Source organism: Rattus rattus, chromosome 3, assembly GCF_011064425.1.
Source record: "Rattus rattus isolate New Zealand chromosome 3, Rrattus_CSIRO_v1, whole genome shotgun sequence".
NCBI classification, from domain to species: domain Eukaryota; kingdom Metazoa; phylum Chordata; class Mammalia; order Rodentia; family Muridae; genus Rattus; species Rattus rattus.
This window is the reverse complement of record NC_046156.1, coordinates 126,771,955-126,787,602: the sequence shown is the minus strand read 5'-3', so window position 1 is coordinate 126,787,602 and position 15,648 is coordinate 126,771,955. Positions and strand designations below refer to the sequence as shown.

Genomic DNA, 15,648 nt, shown 5'->3' with positions numbered 1-15,648 from the left:
CCTTTTCATTAAAAAAAGCACAAAGCATAACAAAAAATAATGAAAGGAAAATAAAAGGAGACACCCCATCTGGATGGCGGGCGGAGGGCGCAGTTGAGGGAGTGGCTGCAAGGTGTCGGAAATCCTGATCCTTATTTTCCCATAGCTGCATTACTGATTGGACCGAGAATGCTGATAATTGCTGTGTTTCTGGATCAGTTGTCCAATGTAAGTTGTGTGTGATGTGGGCCGCGCGGGGGCCGTGCAGGGCTACACGGGGTTGCTGCGCGGGGCTGCTGCGCGCGGCTGCTGGGCCATCCTATTTTTGCAGTCCTTGGCACATGGACCCTGGAGACAGAAAAACTGCAGGTCAGAAAGGTCTTCATGTTTCTCAGAGTCATCAAGTGCTCCTCACCTCCGGCAAATATTTCTCAGTGTGACTCTGTGGGGATTGCCCCGCCCTTTATCTGTGTGACCTGTAACAAGATGACCTCCATCCTACTGAACACGGTTGGGGGTGGGTTGGGGTTGGGGATGCCCTCAGGAGTGCCTGGCTCATTTCTGAAAGCAGGAACTTAACAGGAAAAGCCCCTGAAGGACAGCACTGGATGCCAGAGCCAGAGGCCGCCACCTCCACTTCCTCCATCTTCCTTCAGACCATCGCTGCTGTCTTTACCTTTCTCTGTTTTATTATTTCTCTGTAATTATTATTTCTTGGGCAATTGTGCACGTTTACAATGTATTTTTGAACATTGTTTTCTTGTTTTAAAAAACCAAATCCTCCCGACCCTCAAATATCGTGATAGTTTTTTTTTTCTTTTGGAAGAATGTTGATTTTTCAAAATGACACTTAAGATTGCCATTCGTAATGGTTATCAATTTTTTTTGGTAATCTTATTTATCTCACATATCATTTGATACCACAATGCAGAGTCTACTGTACAGGGATCTGTGTTTCCTCTTTCAAAAGCTGTGGGATGTTAAAGCCATTTCTTTACTATTTGCTCATAAGTTTATTTATTCAGCCAATCTCCAAATAAACATTACATCATTTTATATCTTTCTAACTTCTATGCTACATCCCTCAACTTTTTGCTTGTGCCAGTAACATAGATGTTGTCCCCACATTTATAGTTTTTTGTTTGTTTCTTTTAGTTCTCTTTCTTTTGAAATTTTTTCTAGTTAATATGATTTTTTATTGGATTTTTTAAAATTTATATTTTAAATGTTATCCACTTTCCTGGTTTCCCCTCCAAAAAACCGCTAACCTATCCCATACCCCCCCCTTCTATGAGGGTGCTCTCTCACCCACCAACCCACTCCCACCTCCCCACCCTGACAGTCCTCTATACTGGGGAGGTTATCAATGTTTTATTTACAAGAGAAAATACCAGCCAGGAACAGGCTTTATAATATGTACGATAGTTTAAAGGAAAGTTCAGGGCATTATTAGGAAAAGCAAACAGATTATTAGAACTTTCATTCTGTAGAGAACCTAGCAGCACAGGCCAGTGCGGTGTCCGTGGGTAAGGGTGTTCGCTGTCTAGCCTGAGGACGAAGCCATTCCCAGAATGTGCAATGTAGTAGGAGAGAGCCAACTCCTGAAAGATGTCTTCTGCCTCCACGTACACATGGAGTACCCGCGCCCCACTCCATAAATGAACGAAGTAAACGAAAATGTCTAGCATTATAACTTCCTGTGGGCTCATCTCGGGTAGGAACATGGTGGAGGAGTCTATATTGACAGAATCCCAGTTTTCTTCTAAGAAAGACCCATGTCTTCTGAAATTTCGATAAATAATATACTCTTCTCATTGCTGGAAATTATGTCTGATATGTCGAGATGTCTGAGTGGAGTCGTGCAAGCATGGGCGGAAAGGCAGGGCCATATGAGCTAATGTAGACTTTTCTTTCAAGTCTCCTTGTATCAGTCCCTCATGACAATTAGTGAAACTCGATCTACTACCCTTGCTGATTAAGTCACATCAAATCATCCAAAGAGGCACTCAAGGGAAACGACCTTAGTAAATTTATCTAGATGTTTGCCTAAATTGGTGCTGTGCTGTAGGAAGACAGGGAAATAGGGAATCTGTCCAGAAATGCCAGTAAGAAGAGATGCTTTTACAGAGAAATGAGGTATAAGAGGCTGGGAACATAGCTCAGTTGGTAGCATGCTTGCCCTAGCTTGCATGAAACCATAGGTTCAATTCTAAGCACCTCGTAAGGCAGGTATGGTAATCCCAGCACTTGAAGGTAGAGGCAGGAAGATCACAAGTTCAAGGTTAGCCTTGGTTGCATTGCAAGTTCAAGGCTAGCCTTGGGGTTATGTCATACCTTGTCTTTAAAGGGGGGGTTGTGGGGGTGGAGGAAAGAAATAAACAAGAAATAAACAAGTTATAATGTCAATTCATTGACTTCTGTGGTCATTAGAATTTCCCAAAGATGTGTGTCATAAATGTACATTGTCTATGTTCTTCCTTCAGGATTCTGAAGGGCTCAGGTGGGGTCTAGAGATTTGTTTTAATAAGAACCCAGAAGCCAGGCAAGTTAGAACCTGTTTGTAATTCAGGCGTATTAGAGCTTGCCTGTAATCCCAGCACCTTGGAGGTAAAGGTGGAGGACTAGGAATCTAAGGTCTTCCTCAGCTATGAAGTGGGTTTGAGGCTAGCCTGGGGTACTTGAAACACTATCTCAAAACAACCAACCAACAAATGGCTTAGCCTGCCTGAGTGCTTCTGCTGTCAGTCATCTCCTCTGAGAAGCATAGTACAGTGCTGGGCCCTACAGGCTAAGGAGCTCTGCTGGAGCAGCCCGAGTGACTACTACCTTGGAACCCAGTGGTTCTCCACCTTCCTATTGCTGTGACCCTTTAATATGGTTCCTTATGCTGTGGAGACCCACAGCTAGAACACTATTTTCACTGCTACTTCACAACTGTAACACTGGTACTGTTATGCATCATAACAAACACATCTGTGTTTTCTGATGGTCTTATGTGACTGCTGCCAAAGGGTTGGTTGACCTCCAAAGGAGTCTAGGTCCACAAGTAACTCATTTTCTGCTTCCTGTTCATTCTCTCTGTCTCTCCAGAGAGGTTCCTGCAATAATTAGTCTCTGGAGTTCAATGACCAAACTCTGCATCTGGTTTCTCCTTCCTTTCTCCCTGACCTCCATCTGTGCTAAACGTAGGTGTTAGTAGCATAGGAGGGTAGCCGTATGCCTATGGTGGCCAGCACTTCACTGGTTCTCTTAGCCGGGGGCTCCTCCTAACAAAGAACTCTAGAAAATGTGGACTGTTTGCTACCTGGGAGAAATGTCAAGTTCTAAATTTCCAGATGCCCTGGCAGTGCAGGAAGGGGAGGGAATGTGGGTTGGCTTGCCTCTGCTTGGCAGGCCTCCCTGTAAAATCAGCTCTGTTCCTAGGAATGCACAGGATTTCCTTTGCAGACTTATGTAGGAGCTGAAGAGGACAGGACTGACCACAAAAGGCATCAAGAGTGCCAACTTCCTGTACTCTGGCTTTGCTGGTTGGGGTAGATAGCATTGAGCTGGAAGAAAAGAAGCTGCCCAACACTACCTAGATTCACTTGACCCCATAGATAGGAATCTCAATCACAAGAAGCTGAGTTCACAGTGGGAGCGGCTCTGTCTGAAGAAGGCTCTTCAAGTGACAGAGGATGGACATCGACCACACCTGGAAGAGTTAGGATCCAGGGTCACCTACCTGCTGCACTCTTCCACCTTCAGTCCTGTGGCAATGGGCTGGGACTAGGGCCCAGCAGTAGTAATAAGGAAGGGGCTTAGGCAGGCTGAATGAATCAGGCTTGGCCAGAGGTGCTCTGGGTTCAGAATTGGGTTCTGCCCCTTAGCTGTGTGATCTGAGACAAGTTACATCACCCTGCCCCCAACTCCTGGTTTGTTCAAGACTTGGTCTTAGGTACCTCACACTGGACTTGAGATTTGCTATGAAGCCAAGGATGACTTTGAACTCCTGATACTCTTGCTTCTGCCTCCCAAGAGCTGAGATCACAGATGTGTACCAACCATATCTCTATTGGGTGGTGTTTAGGATCAAGCACAGAGCTTTGTGCTTACCTGGTAATCACTGTAACAACACCCCAGCCCTTAAATGAACCGGTTAAGAGAAGCTTACAACCTCTAAGATGCAAACTTGGCTCCGCACAACCAGAAGTTGGCTAGGCCCACCCATTAGCATTATTCCTAGCTCTCTCGGAAAAAGCTAGGAAGTTCGCATGACCCAAACAGAAATACTGGGAGAACTTTTCCATATGTTCTTTAACTGCAGCAAAGCCACCTTTTGGAATTCATGGGTAGATGCCAAATTAAACGTATTTGACGAATATTTAAGCATAAAGGGAGATGGTACAATCAGTTTCCATGAAGCTTTTGGTATTCTCTATTAGAAAATTTTTATATGGTAAAGTTTAATATGTTAGAATAAAGCAAATGATTAACTATTCTAGCACCAAGAGAAATTGCAAGCGAGCGTGCTAAAGCACGATTTAAATGTTGGTTTGTGCCTGGCGAGATGCTCAGCAGACAGAGTCTGGCTCTTACAGGGGATTCAGATTCTGTTCTCTGCACCCAGTTGACAGCTCACAACCATGGGTGACTCCAGTTCCGAGATCTCACGCCCTCTTTGGCCTCTATGGATACTGCATGAACTCTACAGACATACATGCAGGCAAAATACCCATAAACACAATTAAAAATGAGGAAAAATGTGTGTGAGAGCCTGGCACGGTGAGGCACACCTGTAAGTGCAGCATGTGGGAGGCTAGGATTGCCAAGAGTTCAAGGCCATCCTGGGCTACACATGAGTTCCAGGTTAACTCAGGCTACAAAAAGAGACCTTCTCGCAAAATGAAACAAGTAAAACTAATTTTTTAATGGTTTGAAGTTTGAGGTTTGTTTAACATACATCTTCCCAGGAGAAAAATTTACACTGTTCTTGAAACCAATGCAGAGTCGGGTGGGGCACCCACCTTTTTTCTAAGAGCTGACTTTGCTTAGACTTGTGGTTAGTTTCCCAGAATAAGACTGGACCAGCCAGCACACCATCATTGGGAGGATTGGGGAAGAACTCACCAGGTCCCACCCTTTCCTGGGGGAGATCTTGGCAGTTAATGATTGCTGGAGTAACAGGAGATGTTTTCTTCAGTGGTGTAGCCACTGGTTAACTGCCTATGTGCCAGTAAATGTCCCCTCAACTGTGACTCAGTAGAAACTTCAATGAAACCCATCAGGCCAAGTGAGGTCATGCATGCATATACACATGTCCAAACACACACTTACATATCACACATACACACACTCACACACACTCATATACATCACACATACACATACCACACATACATACATGTACATGCATACCACATACACATTCATGCACACACCTGTACATCACACACATACACACACACCTCTACTTACACATCCACATCACCCACACATACACACACACATCCACAGTACATACACACATATACCACACATACACACATACACACACTCACATACATGCTACATACACACATACACTTATACACACATTCATATCACCCACACACATTCACACACACACATCCATAGTACATACACACATATACCACACATATACACATACACACACTCACATACACGCTACATACACACATACACTTATCACACATTCATATCACCCACACACATTCACACACACACACATCACCCAGATATACCACACATACATACACTCTCACACACACACCATACATACATTCATGTACACATCCACACACCACACACACACACACCACACACATACACACACTCTCACCCCTCCCACATATACTTACAGATCCACATCGCCACATTACACACTCACACATACATCCACACCACAATACTCTTACACACACACACGCTCACACACACACACAAGTTGAAAGGGAAGTAGTTGTGGAAAAAGAGGATCAGTGGATAAGAAAGGGGGAGAGAACGTAACATGAAGTGAGCATGATCTAATACATTATACACATGTGTGAAATTGTCAGTTAATTTAAACAGTTTAAAAAGAGAGGAAAACACCTAAGAGGTGGGAATGTGTACCATTGTCACAGTTCTAAAATTCTAGTTGAGATAAAAAATGGCAGGTGGTGCCTACAGTTAACATATGTTCTCCCGACACACTTCCACCCATGCATCCAAAATCAATCACTGAGTACCTGGAACATGCTGGACCCTGGTGACCATGGCAGGAGGTAGAGGAGATTGAGGGAGATCATTTAGGGATCCCCTATAGTCCCTACCTTCACCATTCGGGACAAGCCCAGCCTCCATTGGTCGAGACTTACATTTACGTGTCCGGTCTGCATCAGTCTTGCAGAAAGCTTGATGAACACAGCTACAGACACACAGAACAGGGTGAGGCTCAGGCCCAGGTCCAGGGCCTGAAGGGTCAGGTGATACTCTTCATAGTGCAGTGGGTCTACACAGACCGAGGGGAACTTCGTGTACGGAAAAGGGAAGGCAACCGCATAACCGAGGTAATTGGTCCCCGCGACCCCTGAAAAGGAGTAGAAGCAAAATGGACCAAGGAGGGCAGACTGCAAGGCTACTGCGAAATGAAGGGGACATCCCAGAATGCTCAGAATTACAAAGGTGAAAACGGCTTCCCACTGAAAATAAGCAGAAACAAACTGTTACTTGGAGAAAGAGTGACGGTTGTTAATTTCCCCTACATGACAGACCCACACAGCTTTCATTCCTTTTCTTATCTACTTTCAAGACAGGGTCTCCTGAAGCCCAGGCCGTGTTTTCTAGGTTTCCAAGGTTGGCTTCGAACTCTTGGTCTTTCCTGCTTCTACCTCCCAAGTGCCACACTGGATTCTCGCACCCCACCCCACCCCAGTGCTGCCATTTAAAATGTAAGCCCCAGGCCTTCTGTATGCCAGGCCCACACTCTACCACTGACCTGCATCCCTAGTCCTCTCAGCTTTCCTTTCAGGTTGCCCTTGCTACCAGTCTATGCTGCAGGAGGACAGCGTGTCTGCCAACTTGAGCAAAAATGAAATCAATTCAGTAGAATTTTATTTACTTATTCCCTATCCTACACAGGGTGCCAGTCCATGTTTGGAGAAACAAAATGAATGGAACCAGTCCCTTCTCTAGGACTCGCTACTCAGGGTTTGCCTTTCACCCCATCCAGACCCTCTCAATCAAACGATGGAAGCCCAAGCTGACCCCCTATCTTCAGCCTTTGCTATGGAAAGGAGGCCTCTGTTCAGATGCTGTGTGCTTTTGGTAGCATGGATGGAGCTGGCTCAGCGCTATTAGAAACAGGCTCGAGTGGGCCTTTTTTTCCATCTGGGAGGGGCTGAGATGGAGACCTTTCAGTCTGGGATGGGTCATGGGCTGGAAGACCTTTACTTCATTTCAGAGCACTGATTCAGACCCCAAACTGAACTTAGATGCATTGCAATTAAAAATATTATACATTGTTTTAAAAATTAAACATAATTTATAGAATTGGACAAGGTGGTACATGCCTGTAATCCCAGCACTTGGGAGGAAAGGAGAATTTTTGAGGTCTGATCAGTATATACAAGTTCAACCCTGGGATCCATGAGACCCAGTCTTGAGATGCACGAGGTCCAGAACACACACACACACACACACACACACACACACACACACACACACTGTACGGTCACTGCAGACACTTCTGTGTTTACCAAGTATCTCTGAGTCCACTCTCGATGAGCCAGCAGCACGAGTGATCCAGCTGTGACAGCCTGTGAAAAGAAAATTGGGAAAAAAATAACATCCACAATCGAAGGGACCTCTGCTAAGAGTTCAATCTGTCTCACAGCTTGACAACTTTATCACAAGCTAGAAGGCAGGGCAAAGGGTGAAATGGATTTACGGCTCTGATCTCCTCCTCATCTGTGAAAGGAGCTGTGTTGACAGGGAGGAAAAGAAGCCATTAGAGTCATCAGGACATGAGTCACACTAACTTATTTTCCATTCTCTCTGTTGACTTTGCCATCCGGCACCACCTCCGCTACTGTCAGGTCACGACAGTTAAATCTTGGCTTCATAGACCTTGCCCTGGGCTTCGTGTGGTGCTCTGAATGAGGAATGGCCCCAGAGGCTCCTGGATTTGAATACTTGGTTTCAAGTTGGTGCAGCTGTTTGGGAAGGGTATGGTATGGAATCTTTAGGACTTGGAGCCTTGCTGGAGGGAGTATGCTAAAGTGGGGGATGGGCTCTGCTGTGTTAGAGTCTTGCCCCACTTCCTACTTGCTCCCTCTGCTTGCTGCTCCCTGTGTGGAGGTAGAAATGTAAAGACCCATCTTCTTCCTCCTGCCATCATAGAGTCAAACCCTCTGGCATCATAAGCCAGAATAAACTCTTCAGTTGCTTTTGGTTATGCTATTGTTTTTTAAATCACAGCAACAGAAAAGTGTGTGTGTGTGTGTGTGTGTGTGTGTGTGTGTGTGTGTGTGTGTGTGTGTGTGTGTGTGTGTGTGTGTGTACATGAATTTTGAGGTTCAGATAAAGGCAGAAGAGATGAACATTGTGTGTGTGTGTGCTGTGTGTGTGTGTGTGTGTGTGCTGTGTGTGTGTGTTTGTGTGTGTGAATTTTGAGGTCCAGATAAAAAGGAAGAGAAGAGCATAATGTGTGTGTGTGTGTGTGTGTGTGTGTGTGTGCAGGTTAGATAAATTGATAAGATTGGCTATTTCTTACCATGTGGGGGTGGGGCCTGGGGATTGGACTCAGACGTCAGGCTTGGCTACAAGCACGCTTGCTCCCTGAGACACACTTTCATCTTCCCAACAAGTTTATAAACCTGCAAATGGGACAAATCAGAATGGGGACCTGTCCTTGAGCCCAGAAATCATTCTAGCCTCGGCCTGATCTTTTGCAGCTTGTTTCTTCTTTTTACTTGTTTTAATTGTGCTGCCTTGGACTGCCGATGGGGAGTAGTCACATGACCTCTGTTTCCTAAGTAATAAAAACAGCCATTAGAACGGGCACGAGGCATGGCATTCCGTGTTCTGAATGCTATCCACTCTTATGAAGGGATTTTCTCTATAGTCCCCATTCAAAGAAAAATGCTCAAAGCGCAGAATGAAAATAGTTAATGGAGGAGGGAATGGTGTATCCAGAACGTTGCAGTAGATCATGGAAAAAGAATCTCTGAGCTCATCTCAGATTCATCATGAGGTCTGGAGATGGAGCTGTTTGAGGTTATTGAGACTAGAAATCACTGATCCTCAAACCACAGAAACCTTACCCTCAGTCAAAGTATAAATTCCGAGCTCAGATAGAGATGGACGTCAGGAAGAGATGAGCCTAAAATTAGATACTAGGTATAGACTGGTTTTCATTTTGACAGAGGGCTGAACATGGTGGCCTGACCAGAATCGGTTAATTTAAGGGGAGAAATCAGAGCCTCACCCGTGTGACTTAGTGGGATGCTGTTCGCAGCGCTCCAAGTTTGGTTTGTTTACTGTTTTGAAGCTTGGATCTAGAGAAACCGGGAGAGGGAAACACAGGCTCACACATGGCTCCTGTTGGTCAGTCCAAGATGGCCGACTTGTCGTGGCTCTACTATAAAAGTCCTTTGGATAAAAACAGGAGCATCTGCAGTCAAAAGAGGTTTGTGGCTCGATTCTGCAAGAGAAACCTTTTCAAGGGACGCTAAGGGGGCAGAGGAGTGCAAATAGAACGGGAGAATTAGGAAGAGCAGAGAAATGGAGTCTGGGGTTGTCTAAGTTTCCAGGTTGACCTGTGGCTTGCCTGTCATCAGTCACAGAGTCTCAGAAGCAGGAGGTTGCTGCTGCCCTGTTGCTGGCGAAGCTCTGGAAGATAGCTGCGTGTTATGGGATGCGGGATTCTAGCTTGCCTTGAGTGTGGGGTTGGCAGGGGTTTCTTTCCTCTTGGAAGTTGAAAAGCGCTACAGAATTGCAGTTTCCTGTTATTTTGGTGGTAGCGGCCAGCTTGAATTTTGCCTTGTTTACACACAGCTCTGAAAAGGCTCTTTGAGCAGCAGCCTGGGATGCTGGCTGTTCCATAACTTGTTAAATTCACCTGGCGGATGGGTTGGGGATGCAAAGCTGAGCACACCCATCTTCCTGATGCCCGCTGCTCTCTTCTATTTTTAGATAAGGAGCCGGGAAAGAATTAAAAGGGGAGAGATTTGAGAGTGGAGAGGGGATGTCAAGAGAAAAAGAAAACGAGAGTCGGGTGTCCCAGAAGTGAAGTCTGGAGAAGCTGTGTGGTTATGGGCCAGGAGGAGAGGTGCCTGGTGGTAGAGAGTGTCCCGCCCCCAGCCCGCCGCCATGCTATTGGCTTGTTTCCCTGGGGATGGCTAACGCTTTCATTGCTCAGTAAGTATGAGACCTTTTTCTAGAAGTTTAAACTGCCTAAGTACAGCATGAAGTTCCCAGAAGCAGATGAATCGAAGGAAGCAATAGAAATGGAAACTTCAGTGGCGTTGAATGAAAAGAGGATATAGCTTAGTCATTTACAAGATCTTACGTAGATGTCGTCTTTCATTACACGGAGAGTTTGAGGCCAGCCTAGGCTACCTGAAACCCTGCATTAGTTTCTTTCTATTTCTGTTATAAAATACCCCCCAACGAAGCAGCTTAAGGGATAAAGGATTTGTTTGGGCTTACAATTCTGGGGAGATACTGTCCACTGAGGTGAGAAGACATAGCACAAGGCAGAGAGAAGGCATGAGGGAAAGAGCAGCAGGCAGGCTATTCACACTGCGTCTATTCTTGTGAAGCAGATAGGAAATAGGACTGACCTATACATAAGGTCTCAAGATCTGTCCTGAGAGACTGCCTTTCTTTTTAAAGCCAGGTTTCATGTCCCAAAGCTTCCATAACCTTCTCAAATACTCCCACTAGCTGGGGACCAAGGGTTCAAACCCACGTGCCTATGAGGAACACTATCCATAGAAACAGAGTCTTAAACATGAAGTTAAATAAACTGTCATGGAGATACTCTCCTGCTTTTCAAAAGAGGCTAAGAGGCTATAAAAGATAAAAAACCAAACCAAAACAAAAACAAAAACCCAGCACATTCCACATTGTACATTGAAGAGGCCGAGAAGGCTCGGCACTTTAGAGTGCATACAACTCTCACAGAGGACCCGAATTCAGTTCCAGACACCCATGGCAGGCAGCTCATACCTGCCTGAAAGGCTGGCTCCAAGGCTCCAATGCCCTGCCCTCTTCTGGCCTCTGAGATACCTGAGCTTGTGGTCTCTCCCTCCCTCCTCCCTCTCTCCCTTCCTCCCTCCTCCCTCTCTCCCTCTCTCCTCCCCTCCCTCCCTCTCTGCCTCTGTCTCTGATGCACACACATTAAACATAAAACAGTACATTTACCAAATAAAATAAAAATAGACAAGAACGAGTATTTGGTGCACACACACACACACACACACACACACACACTCACAATGTTTAGGTGTTAAGCTTCAGGACAAGTAGAGTCTAGAGCAAGTCTGAAGGATGGCTTTAATTTCAGTAGCATGACACGTGAGGGCAGTCTTAAAGACCTGCATCTGCAGAGGTGAGGAAATTATACTGTGCTTGGGGCCCAGACAAGAGGGGTTCCAGACCTGTAGTTGGGGGCGGTCGGGGAGGCTTGGTAGGGAAAAGCAGAAAATCAGAGTTGAAAGCTGTGTTATGCTGGGATGAAGAGGACCTCAAAAGCTAGGTCAGTATATACTGGGTTTATCTGGGGACCACGAAGTAATGCTGGTGGCGTTTGAAAAGGAAGCATCCGGCCTGACTCACAGGAGTGCAGATGCTATGTGCAAGCTGGACCACAACGGGTGAGGTCTCAGGGTCCCTGCAAGACCCTGGTCTTTAGACCTTAAACTCCACTCACGGCCAGCAGCACATCTTGAATCTTGCTTTAATCACAAGTCTTTTTATTTGTTTGTTTCCTAAATTGTTTTATTTATTTTAAGATAGGTCTTGTTAGCAGCAATATTAGGGTCACAGCTCAGACCCTCGCCGCCCATCAGCCACCCATCCTCACAGTGGAAAGAACTGAGAGGTCCACCCCCCTCTGCCAAGTTCAACCCCAGGGACTTACTAGAAGGTGTAGGTTTAATCAGAGAGCCGGAGGTAGGCAGGCGTATGTGAGCAGCCTTGGTCAAGGTGTGTTCCTGTCCATTATTGTCCCAGCTCCAGACTTCTCTGCAAGGTTGTCTGAGATGCCCAGGGATACCTCAGTTCTTAGAGGTCACTGCTTCAATGGTCTCATGGCCAAAAGGAGGGGCACACTGTCCCCTTAGAGCATCTGCATTCCTTCTGGGGCAGCTACAACTCATGCGACCCAGGTTAGCCTCCAACTCAGGCAGCGACTTAGACCTTCTGTCCTCCTGCTTCCATGACCCAGGTACTGAGATTGTGCACCACCAAGCCCAGTTTATGTGGTGCTGGAGATGTAACCTAGGGTTCCATGAATGGTATTGTTGCTAAGTAACTGAGCTGCATCTGAGTCCCATCAGTCTAATTCGTATCTAATAGATTTAGTACCAGATCTTTACTATGTGATAAATTCTACTAGTCTCTAGTCTATTGTACCCTATTCATTGAAACTGCTGTCAGCTACCCTGCATATTAGTTTTATTCTCTTCAAATGAATAGAGCCTCTACAGTTTGGCTTCCAGGGTTGCCTAGACATAAAATCTAAGTAGGGTTGGAGAAGGTACACAGTGAGCAGGAAGGGAAAAGCGAACATTGGGACATACATTGGGAAAATCTAACGACCCCTGGCAGGTGGTTTAAATAGGGCTGGTTTAGGGCATTGCTCTGCAGCGTAGACCTGAGCGCTGACAGCATGGCATTCTCTAGTATTATCAAAGGTTTTAGTGCCAAAGCCTCCCCTGTGACAGGACCAGCAAACTAGCCTAGGTCACCTGTCCTCCAAAGGTGACATAAAAGGACAGTAGGGAGAAGTAGAGAAAAGTGATCTGTTCAGTGTGGCCATGCTGAAAAGAGGAACAAGGAAGAACCCTCCATGTCACCTTCAGGACCCACCGTGAACCATGTTCGTCTTCAGACAGAGGACAAGAGATACGGATAGCGGATAGCTGTCAGTGTGGGCCAAGACGTGTGTGCACCCGCCCATGGTATATGCATTGTTGTCTAGATCCAAGTCCATCTGTCACGGTGGTCTGACAAGTTGCCAGGCTTGTGGGAAGCCGTCTTAATGGACACAAACTCCTTCCCTGATGTCACTAGTTCAGCCTCTCCTCCCCTCTGCATGAGATTCCTGGGGAAATTCCAGTTCCTTGGGGCCCATTGTTTCAATAGCCCAATGGCCAAAGGGAGGGGCGCACCTATCTATCTGTCTTTAGAATATCTTCCCTCCCGACAGAGCTGGTAAGTGGGAGTTGCCTGACGGGCACTGCTGAGCCCCAGCTTAACCTAGCCCTGACCCTGCTGTCCTCGTCATCCATAGATCCTCCAGCACTAACCCTGCCATCCATAGGTCCCCACACCGATCTCCTATCCATATATCCCCAGAGCCGCCCCAGTACTGACCCGATCATCTTAGATCCCCGGTGAGTCCCATAAACAGTCTTTAAAGAGGCTACTTTAAAAAATTGAGTCAAAGGTCATTCCCGCTTTGAAATTGATTTCCCAACACAAAGAAAAGGAAGTTGGAGAAGAAAAGATTGCTTTGGGTGACGAGGTGACTCAGTTGCTTTTAGGCGAGCTGACTATGAAAAGGCTTAGACTATTTAAGCGGAAAACTAACCACTGCCGAAGATCAACTTGACCAGACTGCACTTCCTTGTCAGACCTGAGTAGGGTGCCTGTGTGACGGCTCAGTGCGTGCCATCTCGTCACTTGCTGCCAGTCTGAGGCCTGAGTTTGATTCCCCAAGGTGGAAGGAGAGAACGGGCTACTGAATGTTCTTCTCTGACCTCCAAGGTACACAAGGGCACACATGTGCACTCGTACACACGATAAATGGATTAAATAAACAAAACCTAACCAAGAACCTCGCGAGCAGCCTCTCTTCAATGCAGTGATGTTTGGTGACCCTGACTATGTACTTTTCTCTTTATCCTTCAGTATCACCCTGAGGACAATGTCTCATCACCTCGTCGGCCCTCAGCAAGCATCCCCATAAGTTCTCCTTGCTGTTTCCTCTTTCCACTACCCTACACCCTGCTCCTTGACCTACATTCTTTCTTTTGCTCTAATATCTGGACGTGAACCTTGCCCTGTGCTGAGTCTCCTCTCTCCATTGTGCAGTAGATCATTAAGATCTGCTTTCAGCATTGTATCTATGCCAAACATTGGCTTTTCTTTGATACTATCTGTTAGATGGAAGTCGCCTGAGTGCTAAGCCATTTCTATAGCAGCCTGGCATGCAGGGCTCCAATGGAATCCTGACACTGTATTACTGAGGATCTGGGAGCCAGGTTGTGGCTTGTTTCTGGCCAAGACCCTGGACTCTCTAGGTCTGGAACCTATGATCAAACTCATGGGATCCAGTCTCTTCAACAGAGATGACTCTGCAGGCCTTGAGTTCTGGATTAATAGGGCTCTGAAGCTACTATGCCCTGCTGGCTTTACGCTTCCTAGCAGCTGATACCTTTAAATAACTTTGCTCAGACAGCCTAGAAAAATTGTGAGCCACGTGGGTTTCAGAACAGAATTAGGAGAGTCTGTGGACCAAAACTTGGGCCTGACTTAGTAAGTCTTAAAAACCTTTGGACAAGTACAGGGGACTGTGTCACCTATAAGAAAATCTGTCTTATAAGTCTCAAAAGGAATATGGAGTCATTGTGAAGGAAATGGGAATTGGATTGAGATATACAAGCCATCTTCACTAGAGGAAGATGTGCGTCAGCAGCGTCTCGGGACGTGATTGGCAGGGGTGGTGTGGACAAAGGCAGAGGTCTTCTGGAGCTGACCTTCATCAGACAAAACCGTGGCTTGGTAAGAAACTCAAGAGGAAAAAAAGGACTGTTCTAAATTTAGATATGAAAGAACTGAGCGCTCTGCTGCTTTCTTCTCGGGAAGATTTCTCCTGCATAGAGGCCAGATTTCACCTGTAGTCCTTTGGAAACTTATCAGATTTGAACTCTATAACACATCCCAAGACACCAGAATTCAGGGCCCAGGAGTCATCTACTCAGTCGACAATAGCCATCAAATGCTACTTTGTCAGAATCTAGCAGGCAGCTCTCTTTGTTGCAAGCTATGGAGATAGAGTAAAAAAGAAAATAGGAACAAAACCCCTGTCCTTGTACAAAGCTTAGTAAATAGTCAAGTTATATAGTGATGTAGATGGGGGCGGGACTGTAGGATCTGGAATGGCAGATGGGGGCAGGGGTTACAATTTTAAAGAGTTTTTGTTTGTTTTTACATTTACTTTATTTGTGTTGGGGTGGGGAGTGGGCATATGGATACCACAGCACAGTGGTATCAAGGACCTCTGATGGGACTCGGTTCTCACGTCCATGTGGGTTCCAGGTATTGAATTCAGATCTTCAGGCTTGGCAACAAGCACTTTTATCTGTTGGTTCATCTTGCTGGCCTCCAAGGGGTTACAGTTTTAAAGAGGGTAAAGAGGGAACGCATGGGTGAGAAAGTGACATTTACTTGAGAATT

The 15,648-nt window shown here is 46.0% G+C and overlaps 1 protein-coding gene across 1 annotated transcript in view; it reads right to left on the bottom strand.

Moving 5' to 3' along the window:
- Nucleotides 1-249: 249 nt before the first annotated feature.
- Nucleotides 250-15,648, bottom strand: part of Tmem212 (transmembrane protein 212) — a 17,150-nt gene continuing 1,751 nt past the window's right edge. The window contains exons 2-4 of the mRNA XM_032897003.1: nt 7,719-7,778; nt 6,339-6,662; nt 250-327 (exon numbers count right to left, since the gene is read on the bottom strand). Of these exons, the coding sequence (XP_032752894.1) occupies nt 250-327; nt 6,339-6,662; nt 7,719-7,778 (462 nt within the window). The remainder of the gene's footprint in view (nt 328-6,338; nt 6,663-7,718; nt 7,779-15,648) is intronic.